Genomic DNA, 25,473 nt, shown 5'->3' with positions numbered 1-25,473 from the left:
GGACCCCCGCCGATCAGATGCTGATGATCTATCCAGAGGATAGATCATCAGTTAAAACAAACTGCAGAACCCCTTTAAAGGCACATTCCACCTGCTCCCATAATTGTTAGAGGTATTTAAAGGCTATATACACCTTTAGAGGCTATTTTTTTTATGATTGCATGTTACTCATTTTTGGCTAAAAATTGTTTTTTCAGTTGGCCTTTATTAAAAATATTGAGCTGTTCTGTCACAAAGGGTTAATGTTTTTTCTAGCTGTGTGACTGGTACTTTCACTTTGTGTCGGTCATCTAGTAACCTTTATCTCTAAACTGCTGAGAGGTCATAAACACTTATTTAAGCCACATTCTTATCAATAAGGTAAGAACTGAGCTATAATGAGTGTTTAGGACGTTAGAGATCAGAGATAAGGAGCCCGTCAGCTCCCCAGATGACGGAAAAGACAGAAAATCCAAATGCTGTTATTTTTAGATCAAAATGAGTACAATGCAATTATAAAAAAAAAATGCCCCCAAAGGTGTACATAGCCTTTAAATGTATGCATTCTTGAGTGTCAAAATCCTCCTCATTCCAATCTGGAAAATGTAGGAGTTCCAATGGTGGGGCTTCCAGTGATCATCTATTTTTTTCCTATTCTGTTTAGGTGATGAATGTGTCACTTCTTCTGCTGGAAATGTAAATTTAAAATTTTGATCATTATCTAAAAGTCCAATCAACAGCCAATCATAATTCTGAAATAATGATGGAAACATAGGTTGAGATTTATCAAAACTAGTGTAAAGGGAAACTGGCTTAGTTTGCTTAGTTAGCAACCAATCAGATTCCACCTTTCATTTCCCAGAGCTCCTTGAGAAAATAAAGGTAGAATCTGGTTACTGTGGGCAACTATGGCAGTTTTCATTTACACCAGTTTTGATAAATCTACCTCAAAGTCTTTAGAAAATATAATAAAAAAATTCTTGATTTGTGAACAATGTATCAGCCAATGAAGTTCTCAATTCTTGGTGTAATAACACTGTTATTTTGTTATGAGGCATCTTGGATGCTGGTGGCTCTTGGATGGATCTTCGTACCTGTATATATTGCCTCTGGTGTAGTCACCATGCCAGAGTACTTGGAAAAACGTTTTGGTGGTCACCGGATTCGTATTTACATGTCTGTCCTATCGCTCATCCTCTACATCTTCACTAAAATATCAGTAAGTTTAGAACTTTTCATTACATTTATCTACTTCACTGTTCTACCCAAAATCTTGTAAGATACATCCATGTATACTACTGTAGATTGTGTTTGTCCACATTCAGTGGCCCATCTGACGGGCTGTGACTTCCTTTGGTCCATCACTGCCATGCTCCGGTACCCTTTGTCAACATCGTATTTGACAGGGGTCACTTGTGCCACTGCAGCCAAAGACTAGCCGCGTCCACCATGTGTCACTAGGTGATGCGTCCACCATGTGTCACTAGTGTTGAGCGCGAATATTCGAATCCCAAATTATAATCGCGAATATCGCCACTTCGAGAATTCGCGAATATTTAGAATATAGTGCTATATATTAGTATTGCCGAATATGCTATTTACGAATTTATCTCGGATTTATTGTGAATATCGTCACTTAGAAACATCCCTAGCAAGCAATAGGAAAGTTGCCTACCCCTTAGTGTTTTTCACGAATATTCTAACTACAAATTTTTATCGCGAATATATTACATTGCCGATTTTCGCAATCAAGTAAATAATGAATGGAGATCACAAATTCTCGAATTTGCAAATTTATGGCGAATATTCGGCCAAAAATTTGCAAAATATTGTGAATTTGAATATTGCCTATGCCGCTCATCACTATGTGTCACATGACTCATTGGGGACACATCACCCCTGCAGCCAGTCATTGGATGCAGCTACACACATGACACCTGGGACCGGAGGGCATTAGTGGTAAGGGGGGACTAAAGGATCCAGAATCCAGCAGTGGGGAGTAGACAAGTATGCTTCCCTCCGCAAGTCTGACAACATGGAGTGAGCGTGGGGACATCAGTGCTAAAGGCCCATCAACGTGGACATCTCCTTTAAGGACAAATTCATATTTGGATCAGGGGCATACACAAAATAAGCACAAGACTTAACAGTGAAAGGCTTTCACTTGCCCCGAGGAGGTCCGCCACACATACTACACCTTTATTAGACTTCAGTGGTGTAACTAGAACTGACTGGGCCCCACAGCAAATTTTTGAATGGGTAAAATTTCTTAGTAACCCCCACTCCTGCAGCTAGTCAAGATCGCTCTTTCAGACCAGGCCAAGCAGCAGCAGCTACATCTGTTTCTTTCATGTATATACTGTATGTCATGTCACTGTATATAATGTCATTGTATAATACTGTTGCGGGGGCCCTGACAATAAAATCTTTTAGCCCTCCTCCTGGGTGGGCCCCTTCTGAGTTTGGACCCCGTAGCAGCCACTTTCCCTGCTTCCCCTGGATCAGCTGGATCAGGAAGCTGTTTTTCTCGCTTGATACAGTTGCAATAAAAAGTAAGTGAACCCTTTGGAAAGATGTAGCAGGGTTAACACACAAACTCTTAACTCATTGCGTTATCTTAAAACGAAAGCCATTGAAAAGCAATTGAAGGTGTTTGCTTAACGCATTTAGTTTAGATACCACGTCTCATAAAGCATGTGTGTTAACTCTACTACATCTGTACGTGGATTTCTGCATTGATTGCTAAGAAAATGTGGTCCGATTTGTTATCACAATTATAGACAAATGCAATGTAACTCAACGAAGACCACAAAAACCATTCAAGTCTTTTATCGAGTATTTTAAACCTCCACAGTGCAGGAAGAAAAAGTAAGTGAACCCTTGAATTGAATAACCTGTAGATCCCCCAAACATTTCCTATAACTGAAAATACAATTTGAACAATAACGCTGAGGAGGAATTTTGAACCATTCCTCCCTGCAAATATGTTTCAGTTCATCAATATTTCTGGGATGCCTTTCCATGCACAGCCCTCTTCAGGTCATACAACCAGAGCTTCTCCATAAATCTGGCCTCTCCAAAACACTAATCTTTCTTTAACAACCATTAGCTGATTTACTTGTGTGCTTTGGGTCACTGTCTTGTTACATTGCCCAATGTTTCCTCAGCTTGAGGTCATGGACACCCTTACATTCTCCTGCAAAATGTTTGAATCCACCTTAAAATGTATTATTTCCTCAATGATGGCAAGTCATCCAGACCCTGACGCATCAAAGCAACCCCCAACCGTGATGTTCCCTCCACCAGACTTCACAGCTGGGATGAGGTTTTGATTTTGGAGTGGGGTGTACTGGCCCCTTTATGCAGTAAGGGTATGACCACATGGCACAGTCGTGTCTCAACGTAGTGGATACGGCACGGCCGAACTGCAGTCAAGGACCATGTGCTCTAATTAAACTAACGCGACCGCACTGCTTAGTCGGTCTACATTGTTAATGGCCGTGCGACACCTGCAATTCTGCACAGCCATTAACCACGCAGAGCAACTAGACGCTGTGGCCCATGCGGCTGCATAGTACTCGACTGCGACACAGCCGCATTTCAACTGCGACTCGACTGTGCAGTGTGGTTGTACCCTAAGGGGGTAATTTATCAAACCGAAATATGCCTATATTAGACGCATTTATGGTGCATATTGCGGTGCAGAGGAACTTCTGCAACTTCTCAGCGCTCACGGCAGGACTTAAAAAAGGTTGTGTCATGTGGGGGCGGGAAAGGGGACGGGCCGGAAGGCCCATCTCATTTACCATTTTCTACGCCTGTTTTAGGCATAGAAAATGCTTGGAAGCTGCCTTACACTTAGAAGCGGCAGTGGATCTGGAGTAGTTTTGGGCGCGAATATTCGAATTGCGAATTTTAATTGCGAATATCTCCACTTCAAGAATTTGTGAAGATTTTGAATAGAGTGCTATATATTCGTATTCACGAATATTCTAGATTTTTTTTTACATCTGAACCCATGATCCCTCCCTGCTTCTTGCTTGAGGGCCAATGAGAAGGCTGCAATGTCTTTGTCTGAGCTTAGCAACATCCCTAGCAACCAATAGGAAAGTTGCCGACCCCTCTTATATAAGAACCTCCCCAGCAGCCATTTTCTACAGTTTTTTGCAGTTCTGAGTGAGAGAGAGCAGTGTTATAGCTGTGCTCTGTGCTTTACTGCTTAATTACATTAGATAGATAGATAGATAGCTTATATATAATACAGATAGTTAGTGGGAGATAGTCAGTGTAGGTTAGATAGTGATATAGTGGAGCTGATAGGTTCTGCTGTCCATACATACATCCTACAGACATAGTGCTGCAATGTCACAATACATACAGTGCACCAATCACTAATATGGAGTCAGACCTGCTAAAATGTAAAGTTTCACGTATATGCGCATCATTAATTGCCGATTTGCGCAGTCACGAATATATTGGAGCACTCTATCTGCATATAAAGCTATTGTAATGTTCTGCCGGGCCAACCATTTTCTCCAGTCTCAGGAAACTTCTAGCAGCTTGGAAAATGTAGCAAAAGTGACCCACACCTGTATTGTGTGCGCAATATGCGCATATTACATTGCTGAATTTTTCAATCAAGAAAATAATGTCGAATTCTCAAATTTGCTAATTGATGACGAATATTCGCCCAAATATTCGCAAAATATCGCAAATTCGAATATTGCCCCTGCCACTCATCACTAGTTATGAGGAGGCCTCTACATAACTCCGGGGGATCCACGGCGAGGTATAGGGGTTATTAAGACCAGCATCCAACACGCCAGTCTTATTAAATGTGCCCCTAAGTGTTGTTGTTTTTTATAATGCTTATTAGAGACACTTTCCCCCTCAAAGCGATAAATTGCAGTAACCTGATGTAGTATAACATTATTTTATGCTATTATTTTCCATAGGGTTGATAGTAGCATCCAGATTTCTTTTGATTTCTTGTTGTTTTTTATTTAATTTTTATTTTATTTTAGACAGATATTTATTCCGGAGCTCTCTTCATCCAGGTGTCTCTGGGTTGGAACATCTACCTGTCCACCGTTATATTACTAATAGTCACAGCAGTTTACACCGTCGCTGGTAATTATATTTATAATGCATCTTGTCTAGATCTTTACTGGATTGTCTTAAGGAAGGGGCGAGGGGCATTTACAACATCAATGGTTTATAGTCAAAGATAATTTGGGTGATCCTGAGAGGTTTTGTGGGTATACCCGAGTGTATCGGGGGTGGCTCCTAAGATGTCACACACAACGTTGGTAGGTAGATTATAGAACAAGGGTCAGCAGCCTCCGGTACTCCAGCTGTGATCAAACTACAACTCCCAGCTTGGATGCCGATCTGTTATGGGATGTTACCTATAGATATTAATCAAGCAGGACACTTTTCATCATTGAGAATATAACATAGCGGGGTGGATTTATCACTCTCTGAAAAATAAAAGCTGAGATGTGATTGGTTGCTATGGGCAACCAAGACAGATTTTCTTTCAAAGAGCTGAAAATGAAGGAGATTTATCAAAACTGGTGTAAAGGAAAACTGTCATGGTTGCCCATAGCAACCAATCAGATCCCACCTTTCATTTTTCAGAGATTCCAGTTTTCCTTTATACCAGTTTTGATAAATTTCTCCCGTGGTCCCCGATTTACTATGAGTAAGTCAGGGCAAACATCCAGACAGGGGGGTCTTTAAATGGTCCCGCAGGGGCTTAGGTTGTATGATAAATCTGACACATCTATACACTGCCTGTCCAAAAATTATTGTAGCTTCTTTCGGATTTGTGCACCAGAAATGTTGGTGTATTTTGATGCAAAAAGTCACATTTTAGGCTTCACCCCTCCTTTATTGTTCAGCCGTTCCTCCTTTTAAAGGGGTTGTCCGGGTTCAGAGCTGAGCCCGGACATCCCTCCATTTTCACCCAAGCAGCCCCCCTGACATGAGCATCGGAGCAGTTTATGCTCCGATGCTCTCCTTTGCCCTGCGCTAAACCGTGCAGGGCAAAGGCATTTTTTGGAGATACCGGGGCTCTCCATGGGGCTGCCAGGAAGCTAGTGCTGCCCTAGCCAATAAAACAGCTAGGGAAGCGCTAAAGCCCGCTCATCAGAGCCGGTGACGTCACCGAACACACTGCCGGGTGGAAGCTTCCGCCCGGCAGTGTGTTATGATAAACAAAAGAGCCTGTGCACTGCGCGATTTAGCGCAGGGCAAGGGAGCGCATCGGAGCATGAGATGCTCCGATACTAGCCTCAGGGAGGCTGCCTGGGTGAAAATAAGGGTATGTCCGGGTTCAGCTCTGAACCCGGACAACCCCTTTAATATAGAACGTGCCTCCTTGTCAAGGGCAATGAAAAAAATGTCTGAAGGCTAGGGGGGGAAGTTATCTTTCCCCAAGGTTTTTTTTATTTATTTTTTGGTGGAAAAAAAAATCACAAAACCCTGATTTTGCAACTTTTTAGATACCATCGAGACATTTTTTTATGTGCAACTGGAATTTTACCAGTTTCCAAAAGGAGGGCATGGCTAGTGCGGGGTGTGGTCCATTGGCCCCTGCACAATCATCATCATTATTCATACCAGAAACAGGCATACATTATTACTGAAATGTAGGGCAGCTTTGAGCTGCCATAGATTTCATTCTGTCGCATGGACTGCTGGAGGAGGCATGTCATTTATGACTAGCCCTGCGCTTCATCATACACTACATGCCTCCTCCACAGCACTGTTTATTGAGGCCACAGCACTTTTCTCTGAAAAGATGACATTTACCAGTTGCCTGCAGCCACCACTAGAGGTCACTCATGAGCTTTCTGCACACTGTGTCTTAATGTCATAATGTGGCTCCCAGTATTAATAATGCCCCCATTAGTGCCCCCCAGTAGTATTACTGCCTCCAGGCTCGGACTGGCCCACAGGGGTATAGGGGAATCCCCCGGTGGGCCCCTGAGCAAGGTGGGCCCCTAGTCTCCCACCCCCTGCACAAGTGGCACATAACACATTAGATTTACTTCACTACATACATATATTCAATGTACAGCACCTCAACCAGCCTATGTTCATAAAATAAAACTTGTTAAATTATTTATTATTTTCGAAAATATCCATACGGTGTGCCCCCAAAATAAATTTTACTGGTGGGCCCTAGGTACCCCAGTCCGACACTGACTGCCTCCATTAGTGCCCCCCAGAATTATTAATGCCCTTATTAGTGCCCGCCAGTAAAATGAATGCCCAGAGGGCATGGTAGTTGCGGAGAGAGCAGAGCCTCTAGGGGTAACGGCAACGCCCCCATTGCTCCTAGAGGATCATTTGCATATATTGAAACATCATTTTTTTCTCAGCGATGTGGACACATATTAACGTGGGACCGACAATGATGTCTTGACACTTGCCACTGGTCAGCCCGTTTTCATAGGTACAAATCTGCTGACAGATGACCTTTAATATAGCACCATTTATTCCATGGCAGTGAATACACAGATAAAACTAAACAAGTACAATAAACATGAACAAGACCATTTACAAGCTGATACAGAAGAGAGGACCCTGCCCCGGAGGGCTCACAATCTACAATGTAATAATTCAATGTGAAATGTTTTGTGTTCTATTAATCAGGTGGACTAACTGCAGTCATCTACACGGACACCCTGCAAACCATCATCATGGTGGTGGGGGCCTTCATCCTCATGTTTATGTGTAAGTAGGACATTTCTTTTTTTTTTTCATCTACAAATGGACTTTTGAAAATTCTGTACACGGAACTTATACAAAAAGTATTAAATTATTGTAGTTTACATACTGTCCCACTGGCTTCATGAAATACAGTGTATTAATCTACCCTTAAAGTGAATTTACATCCTTTTAGTTACATGATCTCAATAGTACTCTGACACAGAGATCCAAATCCCCGTCACAGACGTAGTAAATAATACAATTCTGACTCCCTGCAGCCGCCACTAGTGGGAGCTTAAGAGCTCATTGCATGCTGTCTGATTATTCAATTTAAAGGAGTTGTCCACGTTCTTATATAATAGATGTAACCTGCAAAAGATGCTGCTAAAACAACGAAAAACAAACCATACTTTCCAAACCCCCTGCGATCCAGTGCCACTGCTCCATCCCCCGCAATGGGTTACAGCTGTGGCTTATTTTATAGGCTGCAGTGATTATGTCCTGTATACTGCTGCGGCCAGTCAGTGGTGTAAGGCACAAGACCGCTAAGGTCAGTGATTGGCTTCAGTGGTATACAGGCTGTAATACACACCACAGCCACTGGGTGGCCACATAGACACATGTAGAATAGACATCTCATAATAACACATAGAGCTTTTTTTTGTTTTTTTTAAACCGGTCATGTCTCACATCTTAGGATAGATTCAGTCAAGTGCAAAGGTAAGAAAGGACATATCTGTATAATTATACTGGTTACAAGGGATGGAATAGGATAACATATGACTGCAGGACCAGACTACATAGGGTTTGTTTGTAGTCTGAAACCAAGGAGACACACACTGTAGATCTGCATAGGAGTTGTTTATACAAAACTGTAGAAAATTTGAAATATACAGGGTGATTCAAACAGGATGGTGCAGTAAGACCTGAAGTTAAAAGGGTTGTCCGGGTTCAGAGCTGAAACCGTAATCACCCAGGCAGCCCCCCTGATGTTAGCATCGGAGCATGTCATGCTTGGCCAGTAAGCTAGTACTACGAGTCGACTACTACCTGCGCATTCAGCAGCGCTCCTCAGAGTCTGTCTTCCACTTCCCGCCATGCCTGAATTGACTGGCGCGAATCTGCAGGGCAGCGCTGCGTGTGACGTCAATGCGTTGAGCGCTCTGTGCTTTTGACAGTGATCCGGATCATGTGACAGAGACTGGTCTGGCCACCCTACACCCTACCCCATCAGACTGGTGTCAACAGGGGCGGCCCGCACCCCCCTCGCAACGCCACTGCTATCACTGGCCACTACTACCTGGAAATGTTAAGGGAATTGCTTATGTTACAGATATAGGAAGATCTGGCAAACGTAGTCTATCAGCAGGTTGTTGCTCCTGCTTATTTCCAGTTGGATGTTTGCCGATACCTGAATAAAACTCTACTGGAATGCTGGATCGGCTGTGCCGGAATAAACGATTCACCAATGTTGCTCTGGCTTTCATGTTCATAAGATCTAGCACCCTATGACTGAAAAGGTCCGAATCTGAACGACCACTGAAAAGGTCCATATCTGAAGATATGCTGGCACACGTCTGGATAGAACTGGACTACTGCTCAGACATCTGCTGTTTCATCAATGGAGCACACATTGAACATTTGTAGTGTATAGAAGCGGTGCCCCAGAGGAAAATTATTTGTTTGCTAAAACAGTTAATATAATGTTACTGAGTAAAATGTTGTGATTTCCTGTTAAAGCACATATTCCTTATGCACTGTGTGTACCTAATGACAATGTATGGTCAACATATAGTTAATACTGGCATACTTGGTTAGGGCAACAGGGTGATGGATTTGGTGCTCCCCTTGGTTAGGGTGTGTCTAGTCAGCAGATCTACAGGCAAGACGTGTGTGAGCGCTCCTGCAAAGGAAGACCCAAGAGAAGCCCCATCTAGGACACTCTACTCCTGAGACGGAAAAGAGTCTGGAAAGCTACTTAACTCAACGAATACCTCTAAAGAAAAAAAAACAGCCATCTAAGGCTAATTTCACATTAGTGTTTCTTGGGGATCCGTCATGGATTTGCAAAAACACTTCCGTTACCATAATACAACCACATGCATCTGTCATGAACGGACCCGGTTGTATTTTGTCTTATAGAGGAATTGAAAACACTAATGTGAAAGTAGCCTTAGAAGGTCCAGACTTCAGAACCATTAAGGCCATGCAAGATTAAGTCAGTAAAGTACTGCTCGTTTATGGCAAAAGACTTTACTTCTGTGCAGAGGGTTAATTGCTTTTGGCACCTTTGAGATTGACTGGTTGTCCGAATCTAAATTCTGCACCCCTCAGCCTGGGAACTGCAGCAGGAGTTACCCACAGGCATGATATTCTGAACTTGTTATCTTGGAAAGATGCAAAGTATTTAGAGTGGGACTCAGGGGCTACTTGTCACGGCTGAGGATGGGGGAAACCCTCAGCCGTGAGGTGCCAGGTGTTTAAGTAGCTACTCGGCCATGAAGCCACAGGACAGGGAGCAGGTCACCTCCTACAGCGTCCCTACCCTGACCCTAACTCCTAACCTGCATGGGCCGACCTTTAAGGTAGGAGGGCCCATGCGCCGGAACCTCGGAGCCCTATCTTACCCTCCGCAGATCCCTGAGCTAGGAGCTGGGTAAGGCAACCTACTCCTCCTTGACACGGAGGAGCAGGAGCCTCAATGGCCAAGCTGTTGGGAAAAGGGGAACAGAAACAGCAATACGGAAATGGCAGGTGAACAGACATTCACCAACCTGCCACAGCCCTGCTGACTGGATCCCTAAACAGACAGGGATCCAGAACCGTTATGCTGCACAAACACATATGAAAATCCCAACAGACAAACTTGCTACAACACACACATAAAGACATAGGCATACATAAAACTTTAACTTAAACCTATACTATGAACTATGACCACAGTGGTGGCTCTCACTGGCGGATGTAAAACACAGGAGGCTGCTATCAGCAAGCATGCTGAAGCAACCTACTGAGCTCTGCAAGAGAGAGGGTCTTTATAGGCCCAAGTGGCCACACCCAAGGATTGGACACACCCAGTGACATCACACACACACTGGGAAGGAAGTTAACCCTTCCAGTAACACAGAAGGGAAAACAAACATACATAAAGGGAAAGTGCACACAAAAACTACAACACAGTGCACACAACAAACACACCTAACAAAAGGAACGTCAGGTGAGACCGCATGCCAGGGCAGCAAGCTGCCTAGCGACGCTCAGGCTGCTCTGCTGCTAACAACAACACTGGTTGCCCGCGGCAACCACAAGTGAGGCCACAGACAAGCAGCCCTCACCCGTGGTTGAACGCCCATACAAAACCGCAGGCAACCGCATGCGGTAAAGGAGTCACGGTCATGGGCATGGCCGTGACACTCCCACCCCTCAAAGCCCCCCCACCAAAAAAAAAGGAAACTGGTGAGGAACTCACACAAGGGGATGGGAGAAGGAGACGTCCACTCTCAGGACATGGTTCCCAGGGGGTCACTGTCAGCTGCATCCTCTCCCAGCTCACACTAGCCAGTCCGACGAGGCCTGCAGCCCGCACCAGCGACAAGAAATGGAACCACAGAGAGTGGACGAGGGGACTCTCCACTCACGTCCCCACTCCAGTCGCTGCCAGCAGACACTCCTAACCAGCACGCAGCCGGACCACTTACGGAGTGCTGCCAGCAAACGACCAGAGATGGGAACATGGAGAGGGACGAGGGATCCCCAACACGGACACGGAAGGTAAGGTGGCGGGGAAAGCCACCAACCGTGCCGTTAACGGAGATCCCCCAGGAACGCTCTCCCTCCGGAGAACGCGCATGCAGGCCACAAACAGATGGCACTGCATGCTGCACCCTCTTTCGAAGGTATGCATACCGCATACCAGACACACACCACGTGTAGTAAAATCAGGGGGACGCCACACGAGGCAACGGTGAAGGGATGGCGGGGAAACGCCACTCACCGCGCCATCAGAGGCGAAACCCCCAGAACGCTCTCCCTCCGAAGAGCGCGCATGTACCCCTTCACAGACGGCGGTACATGCTACACCCTCTTTCGAGGGAATGCATACTCCCACCCCTCAAAGCCCCTCCCAACAACAAAAGGGGAAGGTTGGTGAGGCACAAAAAACAATGGGAGGGGGGGAGGGGAATGACAAATAAGGAGACACCAACACGGACAACGGTGAGCTAGGAATGGCGGGGAATGCCACTCACCGCGCCGTAAACGGTGAAACCCCATAACGCTCTCCCTCCGGAGAACGCGCATGCACCCCATCCGTAGATAGCGGTGCATGCTTTACCCTCTTTCGAGGGAACGCCATGCGGGAAGCCTCTGTGGTCATACTGTCACGGCTGAGGATGGGGGAAACCCTCAGCCGTGAGGTGCCAGGTGTTTAAGTAGCTACTCGGCCATGAAGCCACAGGACAGGGAGCAGGTCACCTCCTACAGCGTCCCTACCCTGACCCTAACTCCTAACCTGCATGGGCCGACCTTTAAGGTAGGAGGGCCCATGCGCCGGAACCTCGGAGCCCTATCTTACCCTCCGCAGATCCCTGAGCTAGGAGCTGGGTAAGGCAACCTACTCCTCCTTGACACGGAGGAGCAGGAGCCTCAATGGCCAAGCTGTTGGGAAAAGGGGAACAGAAACAGCAATACGGAAATGGCAGGTGAACAGACATTCACCAACCTGCCACAGCCCTGCTGACTGGATCCCTAAACAGACAGGGATCCAGAACCGTTATGCTGCACAAACACATATGAAAATCCCAACAGACAAACTTGCTACAACACACACATAAAGACATAGGCATACATAAAACTTTAACTTAAACCTATACTATGAACTATGACCACAGTGGTGGCTCTCACTGGCGGATGTAAAACACAGGAGGCTGCTATCAGCAAGCATGCTGAAGCAACCTACTGAGCTCTGCAAGAGAGAGGGTCTTTATAGGCCCAAGTGGCCACACCCAAGGATTGGACACACCCAGTGACATCACACACACACTGGGAAGGAAGTTAACCCTTCCAGTAACACAGAAGGGAAAACAAACATACATAAAGGGAAAGTGCACACAAAAACTACAACACAGTGCACACAACAAACACACCTAACAAAAGGAACGTCAGGTGAGACCGCATGCCAGGGCAGCAAGCTGCCTAGCGACGCTCAGGCTGCTCTGCTGCTAACAACAACACTGGTTGCCCGCGGCAACCACAAGTGAGGCCACAGACAAGCAGCCCTCACCCGTGGTTGAACGCCCATACAAAACCGCAGGCAACCGCATGCGGTAAAGGAGTCACGGTCATGGGCATGGCCGTGACACTACTTCTACCATCATTGCCACTGGCCATACACAGCCATTGGAGAGAAGTACTGTAAGCTCTGGGAAAGTCTTTATTTATTACAACCCACGGGCCTGATTATTGACTCCATCATCCATCTGCTGGACCTTGCTCCTGTACTTCTGCCTTGCACCCTGCCAAACACTAACCATCAAGGGCACCCCAATTGCCAGTAGGCATGGGTCCCAAAAAGTCAGGAAGTGGCCCAAGGGAAGAAAAAGGGTGCACCCTCCTTTTACTGTGTATTTTGAGTACTATTTCCACAATTATAGCCACTACCAAGCCTCCCGACCTGGTCTCCTCTGCAGATCGCTGCATAAATAAAACTTGGATTGTCCTTTCTTGTTAATAAATTGGTATTAAGTTCTCTTAGTTATGGATATACCAAGGCTATAATTTTGCACCATTCTTTTAGAATTCCCATATATTACAGCAATAGAGACTCGGTTGGAGAATTATTTTACCTGCCCTTTAAATAATAAACATTTGTTATTTCGTAGCTTTTAACGAAATTGGCTGGTATCCTGGATTGGAAGAAAAATACATGAAAGCCATTCCAAAAATAATTGTGCCTAACACAACATGTCATCTGCCCCGTAGCGATTCTTTCCACATGTTTCGTGATCCAATCACTGGAGATATACCCTGGCCCGGTCTCATATTTGGCCTGACAATATTGGCCACTTGGGTTTGGTGTACTGACCAGGTGAGTCCAAAACATAAAATGTATGACTTCCTAAACCAAAAAAACTAATAATAAAATAGTAATTTTTCCATATTATACTTTACATTGTTACATAGTTGGTAAGGTGTCTTTACACATTCATCAAGTCCAGCCTATAATCCTACAACCTTGATCCAGAAGAAGATAAAACAAAAATACTATATAAGGTAGATGCCAACTGCGCCATATTAAAGGAGAAAAATTCCTTCCCAACTCCAAATTTGCCAATCTGAATGAATCCCTGAATCAATGTCCCATCTCCAGAAATTTAGAGCCTCTTCGAATAGCTGATCAATGGTGGTCTTGGGAGTCTAACCCCCGCCGATCTGATATTGATGAACTATCTTGAGGATAGGTCACTAATATCCAATTCCCAGATAACACATTTAATAATTGTTCACTGATATTAATCTACCATTCCAAAAATAAAATACTGTAATGGAAGGGGTTAACTCAATGCTATAAGGTGGATATCTTTATGAGATTAATGGGGAGTCTGTCAACAGTTTTGACTATGATAAACTGCTGACAGCACTAGGTAGGTGCTGAGGAGAGCAGGACAAACATACCTTTTGTGGAGCTTTTCTCATCAGAAGTAGTGTAAATATGACGTTTTATTCTGCACCTGCAAGTGCTTAGGAGAAAGCACTTCACAGTGAAACTCTATCTGCATTCAGCTACTGAACAGACCCTCCCAACTTCTGTGAATGATAGCTGTAGGGGCCTCCTGGTTGGATGCTACAGCTGTCACTCAAAACAGAGGGGAGAGGCTGTGAAATGGATGAATGCTGAAAGCAGAGAGCACTCCAATGTATATCTGCCTCCAGTGGTCTTTAGGAGCAGAACCTGGCAGAATAAAATCTCATATTCACACTAGTTCTGATAGTAAAACCTCCTCAAAAGGTATGTTTGTACCATTCTCCCCAGCCCCTATGTAGTGCTGTCAGACTCCCATTAAAGATGAAGTGCTATGATGATGAATGTTATGTTTGTTAAATTTTCTTAAACTCCTATGTTATGAAGGAAAAATAAAAACTAATTTAATTTAAAAAAAGTGCTGCTTTTGAAATGAACAACCAGAATTTGGCATAACACTGAACACACAAATTACAGGACGGATCCATTAATGTCTATGAAAATGTATTCCAGGTAATTGTGCAGAGGTCTCTGTCAGCCAAGAACCTATCCCATGCCAAAGGGGGCTCTATTGTTGGGGGCTACTTGAAAATCCTGCCCATGTTCTTTGTGGTACTGCCTGGAATGATCAGCAGAGCATTATATCCAGGTAAGATACAATAGACCTTATAATCATATAGGTACATAGTTGACAGGGTAGAAAAAAGACACAGGTCCACCTAGTCCATCCTATAACCCTACTGGTATGATCCAGAGGAAGGCAAAAGATCATATGAGGATGTCTCCAGTTGCACAACATTAGGTGAAATATTCCTTCCTGACTCCAAATCTGTCAGTCAGACTTGATCCCTAGGTCAATGTCCCATCCCCATAAACCTAGTGAGTATAACATGTCAAAATACTACTTTAAAGAAAGGCATCCAGGCCCCTCTTGAACTCTTTAACTAAGTTCACCATCACAGCCTCATCTGGCAGAGAGCTTCATAGCCTCACTGCTCTTACAGTGAAGAACCCTCTTCTATGTTGATGGTGAAACTTCCTTTCTTCTAGATGTAGATGATGTGACCTTGTCATGATTACATGTTTAGGTATAAGAAGATCATTATGTAAGATTTTTTACATTTCTGTTTCATTAATGGCTTTGCAGGACATAAGAAAGAATGGTCGAGTTGCAAAGAATAGTATAGCAACGTTACTCTTGCCCACGGTCTGTATCTAGTATTGCAGCTCATCCCTATGCAAGTAAATAGAGATGAACTGCAATATAAAACACAGCCTATGGACAGACCTATTTTTATAATCTCGTACCAGCCCTTTGAGGTGCCAATGCAGAGTGGTACTGTTGAATTAGTGATATTGAGAAAGTCTAAGGAACTGAATGATGGCTTCTAAAAACCGTAACCCAGTTCACCAACTTTACTGAATGTTCTTTGCAGATGAGGTCGGCTGTGTTCATCCTGATGAATGCCGGAAACACTGTAACATTGATGTGAGCTGCTCAAATGTTGCATATCCCAAGCTGGTAATTAGACTGATGCCTGTTGGTGAGATGTCAACTTATTATCTATTTTGGGAATCCCACTTACTACAGACATAGTGGGCCTCATGTATCTAAACTGTCTGAGACAAAACTGGATGGCACTTGCCTTTAAGTGAAGCAAAAATTTGAATAATCCCTGTCAATATGTCGCATTGGCATATGATCATCATAGCTGGGGGTCCACCACACCGGATCGCCCTATTTAAAGGGAATCTGACACATCATTTTAACCAATATTACCAACAGCATTGCCTCACAGAAGATTCCAAAGGCATTCCAAACATACTCGTTTGTACATTGTGTCTGTATTCCATCTCCAGGAAAAGCACTTTTATTCTGCTGAAAAACAGCTCCAAGTGCCCAGCTGGGCAGGCTTTGCTGTTCCAAGTGTCCAAAGCAAACCAGGCTGAAGAGGAGGGGGGGCTGTTTTAGCTGCACATATCTTGGAATTGGTAGCAGCTAGAGATATGGCATTCTAAGCTTTCAAACAATACCAGAATCATGGCATTATATCCACTACATCGGAAGATATTGCTGTTAGACATCAAGTCAGGAGTGAAAGCAGTGAAACCTGTTTTTACTTTCACTTTCATCTGCATTTAATGCCAACCCAATTTCTAGCAGCTATATGTAGCTGATGTAGTGGACATACGGTAATGGGTGAATGCTACCAATCCCAAGATACAAGGAGCTAAAACAACCCTCCCCTCTTCAGCCTGGTTTGCTTTGGACATTTAAAACAGCAAAGCCTGCCCCGCTGGGCACTTGGGAGCTGTTTTTCAGCAAAATAAAAATGCTTTTCCTGGGCATGGAATGAAGACACAGGGGAAAATTTATCATGAGGGGAATATTTGAAGTCAGTTTTGCTTGAGTCTGCGTTGATGTACTTTATGCCACATTTATCAAATGTCACATGTTTGATAAATTTGTCTTGTTCTCAAATCTAATACTTTTGTCTAGAAAAGCTACTTCAGTTTTCCTACTCCACCCTCCTCCTGGAGTGAGATTGTGACTATTTGCCACTTAAAAAAAAAAGTCTCAATGATAAATCTGGAGTGATGGCTAACCACGACCACTTTTCTATCCACATTAGAAAACTGGACAGACTGGTGTAAAAATGCAAAAAGTCGCAACATTTTTGCACATGTGACTGCAAGTAGTCATAAAGGCCATATTTTGTAACTTTTTGAAGCCCGAATTCTGGAGTGAAGGCATGATAAATTAGTGTCACAGTGTACAGACAGGTATATTTTGAGTGCATTTGCAATTTTCTGTGGGTCAATCCTGTTAGTTATTTTGGTGAGAACGACATGACAGACTTCCTTGAAACCAGAGAGGAGAACTTCTATGTAAGAGCTGCTCATGTATTAGATAGTTGCTCGTTCGTTTCAAAAACTCTTTAGAAACTCTTCGACTTTAGCTGCAGGAAATTTGAAACATTTTACCAATTTTAAGGACTTTCAGATATTGTCACTTGTAGCAGCTATCTAATTGCTACTAGAAAGTCTTGAGAGGAGAGCTTTGCTTTTTGGTAGCCGAAAAACTCAGTAGTGTTAAAATCACTGGTCTTTTCAATCATATCTTTGGACATAGGAAATAGATATGTCTTATTTTTGAGGAAAAATAAAATCACCTTCAGTCGAACTGACTTGATTGCAATGACTGATTGCAGGGTCACATCATTTTTTTGCCTAATTATTTTCTTAAAAGGGTTTCCCACTAAAAGTATTTATCAGCTAACCTCAAGATAGGTGATAACTGTTGTATTGTGGGTGGTCTGACACCTGACCCCGCTAACGGTCCTGAGGACAATAGAGTCTCTCAGTCGCCTCCTTGAATGGAGCAGCAGTGGACATGTTGATCCATTCACTTTTTTTGGACTGATGGAGCCCCCAGTCCTTGTATTCATGAGCCCCCAACATTCCCATCCCCTGCCACTGACTGACAACTTTTTTTTATAATTCAGATTATAGGAAGAACGCTATCCATTGTCCACCATAAAGCAGGAACATGCCTACTTCTCACGAATATTGTCCAGCTCAGGTTCTTCTGGACAGGCATTTTAAGAAAACACGTGGGCTGAAAAAAAAAGTGACCTAGTGTTTCAGTCAGAGTCTCTGTCAATAAATAAGCCGCCCCTTGGATAAGGTAGCATAAAATGGTGGTGTGGCACTGAGCTTATATGGCACATTCTCTACTTGTTGCCCTACAGGCTCTATCAGGTGCCATATGTATTGGGATATTCTCCTTTAGATGCAATGGCTATGGGGCAGAATACCTCCATGCATCTATTAGAGCCTGCCACAATTATTGTTTTGGATTCATGCTGAGTTTGGAGGCATACACAATGTTATACAGACATTTTTTTACAGCATTGTGTCCTAAAACACAAAGCAGGTACAACCCTGGGATAATACCTTGGTAGCCACATGATAAATCTTGCAAAGCCAGATACAATGGCTCCAATTGGATCTAGTCACTAATTGTGCTATGCTTGTTGTAATGTTTATGGGATACAATGGGTCGGATCATACATCATGTCAAACAATGACAGCTTATTTTTATTTTTTGTATTTCCTTCTAGGATTAAAGGGTTTAATGATAGCAGTAATTATGGCAGCTCTAATGAGTTCTCTCACGTCCATCTTTAATAGTGCCAGTACCTTATTTACTCTCGATATCTGGATACGTATACGCAAGAATGCAAAGGAAAAAGAGCTTATGATTGTCAGCAGGTACAGTATGGGCATTCATGTTTCCGGTAAATATGAGGGGATTCTGATATGTCCTTGGCTTTGACCACAAAAAATTGAGAACTCAGAATTATCAGTTCATCCACACAGTCCCCTTGGATATCCATGCACTTCTGACTATGGTATTGCAACTTCTCCAAACCATCCTTTGATTGGGAAGCAAACCATGGGCCTGTCTCTGAAACTGCATCAGAAATGAGGTCGAATTTTGTTCCCTTGAGCTGTTTAAATTATAAAATAGATGATAGTCAGAGGGTACCAGATGAAGAGACTAAGGAGGATAATCCAGCACCTCAAATCCCAAGTCAGCAAGTTGTTCTGATTAATGGCCGCTGTGTGGGACGAGGAATTGTCACGCAAGAACACAACACCTTGGGTCAACTTTACAATCTTTTTTTACTTTAATGCCTCTGTCAATTCATCCAGAAGTGTTGTGTAATACACAGCTGCAATAGTAGACCCCCTGGAAGGTAGTCCACAAGTAGTATACCATCTTTATCTCAGAAGACAGATGCTGTCAACTTGGATGACGACTTATGCACTCTGAACTTCTCTGGATGTGGGAAACCACTATGTCTCCATTGTTTTGACTACTCTTTTGACTCAAGAACAAATAACAATTCATGTCTCATCCATTGTCACCAGTTGAGACAGGAAACATTTAGCATCATGCCAAAAATGCTACAGAAGCCCCAGGAAGCTTTCACTAGGACACGCTTTCCATTCTGCTGACAAACCTTTCAGGACCCACTTGGCAGACATCTACCTCATGTCCAGATGATAACGAACTATGGACCCAACTCTTTCTCTGGAATTGTTCAGAGCCTCAGCTATCTTTAAAGCAGAAACCAGAATAATGTCAAGAATGGCCATTCATGGTTTCTGGAAAGGTCACCACTGGAAGTCTCTCGGAATGGTCTTCATCATCGGTGTTTTAAATTTGGCAACCCGATTTTTCACTGTGGAGTACAAAGTGCACTTTTCACCTAATGTTTGCACCATGTCACCAGGAAAGTCTTTGTTAGACATTCCTTTAAAAAGCAGGAACCTCATCATTGCCTTTCTCTCCTTTGCAGTAAAATCTACTGCAGATTCCGCCATGTTGTCTTCAAACCTGCATAACATATGAATCGAACATGAGATCATGCCAAAATTTGCTCATGAAGTACTGCAAAGATTGAGCTTTAAAATTGTTTAACTTCTATTTGTGTGAAAAAAAGTTGTTTACAAAGCCAATGACTTATCAGAACCCCCTACGACAATAAAAAAAAATGGTAAGCAACGTGACCGAAATGTTGTTGACCCATTGCTAGATATCCTGTAGAAAGTAGGATGGCCAAACATATCATTCTGTTTTTGTAAGGACTGTCATAAAGAGGCATTTCAGCTTTAATATATATAGTATAAGCTCTATAGTCTGGATAGGCCATCGATATTACGAGTATATCGGTGGAGGATCAACAAACGTCACTACCACAATCTGCTGTTTCAGGCAGCCGTCAACACCGAAATTTCAGTGAAATGCTGAAAGTGTGAACATGGGCTTACGTTAAATTATTTCCACAACTGCTTAGGCATACAATGACAAACTACGTATAGACAGTACGGGTGTGTACACTGCTGGAGCAGGTGATAATAAAGGTCGGAGTCACACTTTATCTAAGTTGCCTGTCTGCTTTACCAAATTTAATCTACAAAGATCTTCAGACATGTAACAGAGACACATCAAAAGTGTATATTACTGAGGACTTGCATGCTGAGAACCTGATCAATACCTAGCATAAAGGGCAGCAATGTTATGCAGATTTTGCTCCTGTTGGCTTCTCTTCGCATCATTCAGTTGACGTGACAATTGATCAAGCAACCAAGAGAATTCAACTGGAGCAGAAAGCAAACAGAGCTGCCAGACATGAAGAGACAATCCCTGGCCATTTTAGAACATACGGACAAAGTAGAGAGGCGTCTCCTGCTTGGAACCAAATGTGTTATCTGTAGGAGTGGCTTCCATTCTGGTGGACTTGAGCTGTCCTATGTAATACTACATTTCTCCTAAAAGTTCATAAACATTTCATCCATGTTTCTCCTTCACAGGGTCTTCATTGTTGTACTTGTGGTTATCAGCATTGTGTGGATCCCCATAATACAAGCAGCAAATAATGGTCTGCTATTTGACTACATACAGTCTGTGACCAGCTACCTCTCTCCGCCTGTCACTGCAATATTTATTCTGGCAATTTTTATCAAGAGGGTCAATGAACCCGTAAGTGTCTACTAGTAAGTTTCTATTGTATCTGCTGCACATATCTAATACTAACACTAAATATATTGCATCTATTGACAGGGTGCATTCTGGGGTTTGCTTATTGGCCTGGTGGTAGGCTTGATTCGAATGATCATGGATTTTGTGTATGTAGCTCCAAATTGTGGCCAGGAGGACACAAGACCTTCAGTACTCAAGGATGTCCACTACTTGTATTTTGCAATTCTTCTGTTCGGATTGACGTCAATCGTCTGCATTGCGATCAGTTTGTGCACAAAAGCCATACCAGATGATGAGGTAAGGACAACTCTTGTTCATTTGTCCCATTAGGGGCCCCCTCTATGAGCCAGAGCAGAGAAGCTCTAATAAGCAGCTGTTTCTTCTCTGGTGGATTTGGGGGTCATTATGTATTAATTTGACTGGTCACGTGATGGTAAATTCTCCAGCAATATAGTGGGGGCTATGCAGTAAAGTGTTGTCTAAAGCAACTCCTTTAACCCAATAACTTAAATGATAATTTACCTTAAATGAGTGTTTATGAGTTGTCAGGGAACTAGAGAAAAGGGCTACAGATCGAGCTGTCAGAGCAGCTTTCTGACAGGTTTCACTGGAAAGGAGAAGGAACAGTCTGCAGATGTAGTGAAACTGAAAGCAGTAAAGGACAAACTGTTCAACATTTTTAAGGCTGGTTTCACATTAGCGCTAAAATGATCCAGCAGGCTGTTCTGGTGGAAGGATAGCCTACCAGAGTTCATTGTATCTAGCTTTGCTGGATACTACTTTTCCACCGCTGGAGCCCATTGACTCTAATTGGCCTGGCAGGCATCCGGACTGTTTCCGACATTAGTGCCAGGATTCGGCCGCACACGAAAACGCTGCTTGCAGTGGTATTGGTCTGGCCAAATCTCAGCACTGTATTGGGTCCGCAATATACGGGTACCGGCCATGTGCACACTGCATCACAGATGCAGACCCATTCACTTGAATGGGTCCACAATCCAGAAGGTGCGATGTGGAACGGAGGCATGGTACCCCACTGAAGCACTACAGAGTTGAATGGGTCTGGATCAGTCTGCGGCAGCCGCAAGGATGTTGCTCATGCATTGAGGGCCTCAAATTGCACGAGCAATGGCCGTGTGCATGAGACCTAAAGCTGTAAACACGCCGTGTCCCCGTTGGGTTCAATTATTGTCAAGGGGTCCTGGAGATGCTCTGGCCCCATCCTGTTTTAGAGCTAGTGTGAAACTAGCCTAAGAAATACCGATTGAATTTTTAGCCCAAAATAAACACAATATTTAAAAAAAAAAAAAAAAAAGATTTGTCCTTGAAAGTGTACACAGCCTTTAAAGATCCTGTATTCTAGCACTTTATTATAACCACTTCTGTCTGTTTAGCATATATAATGCTAATTGACTTCTATGTAATGAAAAATGACAGCTGCAATACCACTGCCTCTATTAGACCCAATTGCCCCCCCCCCCCCCCACACACGCCCATGCTCTGGTCCTCCGAACTGCCTCCCAAAAAGAGAAACTAGATACAAAGCCACTGAATGACCAAGGCTGAGGTCTAACTTAAGGTTCCTGGGCCCCAGTAAAAAAAAATCTGAAATGGGGTTCAACACCTACCATGTGCCATTTATAATACTGGTGTGTTCATATGGGTCAGAGGATCTTCAGACACCAGGAACTCTGTACAACTGCCAAATCTAGACCCCCTGTAGGTACACGAGAGAATGACCTGCATCTCTATGTCATGTCTAGGAACGTGTCAAGGGCTATTCAAAATGTTAACTTCTTTGTACCCTTTCATCATTCCTAGCTTGGTCGTATGACTTGGTGGACTCGAAAAAGGCCAGATCCAACTCTTACCCTGACAGCTGAAATGGAAAGTTCAAAGGATATAGCTGCAATATCTTTAAGTATTTCGCCTATTGAGAAAGAGCCAGGTGAAGGAGATTTTTATTTTATTTAATCTTTGAATTTAGGGAGCTCCATTTAGACCCTCCACAAAGCACCAATAACTTCTGAGACTGGTGATGATACTAAATCCTGGTCCTGTTTTTTTCTCAACCCGCAGATGGAAACTTGATGCCACAAACTGAAATTCTCCAAGACGATTGTTCTGTACAGGAGCAGAAAACAAGCAATGACGGTAAGTACACAGGTTATTCATTCCACAAGCCTATACTTTATAAGTTCCAAATACAAATTATGAAATTCCAATATTATACCCCTTTGTAGTATCCACTTGACAGCTGCTTACTTTTAAGATGCCCACCAGATGCTACAGAAGCTACCGTACCTCAATTTTCAGCGTTCTGTAATGTCCATATCAATTTAACTGTGAGTGAAAATTCAACAGGGAATTCATGCTCACAGCATGGGGGTCTAGAGATCACAAAAATAGAGATCTTGGAGTCCCCTATATGAATGGAGCGGCCGGTGATGTCCATGCATAACCTCCCCTCCATTCACTTCCATGGAACTGATAGGCATAGAGCCAAACAACAGGATCCCCAGTGGTCAGAGGATAAGTGACAAGTATTGTAAGTGGGAAAAGCCCATTACCCTTTATTGCAGCACACCTCTCTCTATCCCCTCTCTCTTTTATACTCCATCTGTACCTACCATATTTTCACTTAAACAGATTTTCCAAAAAACAGATAGTCGCTTTCAATGTGCTCAAGAAAACAGGCAACAAGAACTGGTGATAACGATACTAATTAAAGAGGTTTTCCAGGACTTTGATATTCACGGCATTATCATAGCTCCTCCAGCGATCATCAGATTGATGTGCTGCATCCCCTCTATTGTTTAACCAGACACAGCTTTGTAAATTTTGTAACAGCTCTGCCCAGTATTACAACTCAGTCCCATTTCCTTGACTAGGTCCGAGCACCATTGAGCTGTAATACCAGACATACAGTAGCTGCTATGAAATATACCAAGCTGTGGCATACATCGGAGCACTGCAGACCCTTCAGTCAGTGATCATCGGGGTCAAACTCCCATGGATCTGATATTGATGGCCTATCCTGGATAACGACACCAGTCTCAAATGATCCCTTGGCTAGTATGTTTTAGACACATGGATCTTCATACAAGTCCAAGATCTTTTGATGAATTCGATGTCCATTCTTTGGTGGGTTACATTGACATTTGGATACTTGGATATGTGAGCTAAGTTAACACGTTGATCAGCATTTATGAATTCTCCAAGATGACAATTATACCTACAATAGATGCGCTTCAAATAATTTAAATACTAAAGAACAATCTCTTTTGATGATGACACCCTTCCATCTAGCTTTACATGGACACTATATGTGAGCCATATGTTTCTCTATGCTCCAGTACTTCCTCCTGACCTGGGTGTAATGATTATGTCTTCTTACAGCCTCAACATATTCTTGTTGGAAAAAGTTGTACTACTGGTTCTGCGGTATATCCATGCAGCCTGAAGTGAAATTGTCCAAAGAAGAAGAGATGAAATTGCAGAGGAAGTTGACCAGTATTGAAGAGAAGCCACTCTGGAGGAACGTGTGCAATGTCAATGCCGTCATCCTTCTCGCCATCAATGTTTTCCTCTGGGGTTACTTCGGATAAACTACACTGAGCATTAAGAACTATGTTTGTAGTCACAGTTGTAATTGGCAACAATTGTAGAATATCACAACCAGAACTGTCACCTCAAACCTTGGATCTCCTTGTAGGAGAACTCCAGGTGGCGCCATGTTTTTCCGTTGAACATACACTTTAAATCTTTTTACTCCCCCATCCCCTCCATTTTTAAAGGTTTTATAGCACTAAATCATTTTGGGAATGGGACAATAATGTACTAAAAATAAAGGTTACATAGACTTCTATGTACAGATATTACCATGCAGCCACACTTATTAATAACAGTAGACTGTTTTGACTCTGGAAGACTGTTGTACTCTATTTCACTGGAGATGTCCATTTCCACATTTTGTTCCACCTGTGGTGAAGGGAAAGTAATGCAAAAAAAAAGGTTTCCAGATAAATGTGAGCTGAGTATCTAAGGTGTGAGGGGGCTCCCGATCCTCTCCTGATGTCAGGGGAAAAAAAGTATTGGGCATGATGGACCTAAACACACTCAATCATTTGTCCGCCAGCACTTCTACAATTATTCATGTTTGCTTTCTCCCACAGGGCACGTTGAATCCTAACACACCCAATCTTGTTTGACTTGAAAGCAGATGATGGTGGAAAACTAGGTTGTCCTTATATACGATTGTTACCAGATACAACTAAGATTGGTAGGATCTGTGACATTTATCTAACCTGTATGACCTGCTTTACTCGGCACAACTCTTTACACCTTGGAGGATTTTACACTTGGGGCAGATTTACTAATTTTATAGGATGTGTGAACTTCGGCAGGCTGTCTAGACGTCCGCCAGATTTATCTCAGTGGTTCAGGCTGGATGATAAATCTGGTGCAGGGATAGACACTTTTG

At 43.3% G+C, this 25,473-nt stretch overlaps 1 protein-coding gene across 1 annotated transcript in view; it reads left to right on the top strand.

Annotated features, from left to right (window-relative positions):
* The window catches only part of LOC120978840 (sodium/glucose cotransporter 4-like), a 44,932-nt gene extending 20,061 nt beyond the window's left edge, over positions 1–24,871 (top strand). Inside the window, exons 4-15 of the mRNA XM_040407214.1 lie at positions 1,034–1,198; positions 5,004–5,109; positions 7,642–7,722; positions 13,578–13,783; positions 14,951–15,086; positions 15,874–15,981; positions 18,562–18,712; positions 20,822–20,990; positions 21,072–21,287; positions 22,812–22,938; positions 23,070–23,144; positions 24,390–24,871. Of these exons, the coding sequence (XP_040263148.1) occupies positions 1,034–1,198; positions 5,004–5,109; positions 7,642–7,722; positions 13,578–13,783; positions 14,951–15,086; positions 15,874–15,981; positions 18,562–18,712; positions 20,822–20,990; positions 21,072–21,287; positions 22,812–22,938; positions 23,070–23,144; positions 24,390–24,598 (1,749 nt within the window). The 3' untranslated portion in view covers positions 24,599–24,871. The remainder of the gene's footprint in view (positions 1–1,033; positions 1,199–5,003; positions 5,110–7,641; positions 7,723–13,577; positions 13,784–14,950; positions 15,087–15,873; positions 15,982–18,561; positions 18,713–20,821; positions 20,991–21,071; positions 21,288–22,811; positions 22,939–23,069; positions 23,145–24,389) is intronic.
* Positions 24,872–25,473: the final 602 nt, after the last annotated feature.

This window comes from Bufo bufo, chromosome 9 (assembly GCF_905171765.1).
Source record: "Bufo bufo chromosome 9, aBufBuf1.1, whole genome shotgun sequence".
Classification (NCBI taxonomy): domain Eukaryota; kingdom Metazoa; phylum Chordata; class Amphibia; order Anura; family Bufonidae; genus Bufo; species Bufo bufo.
Note: the sequence above shows the minus strand (reverse complement) of the source record. Positions and strands in the feature narration are given on the sequence as shown.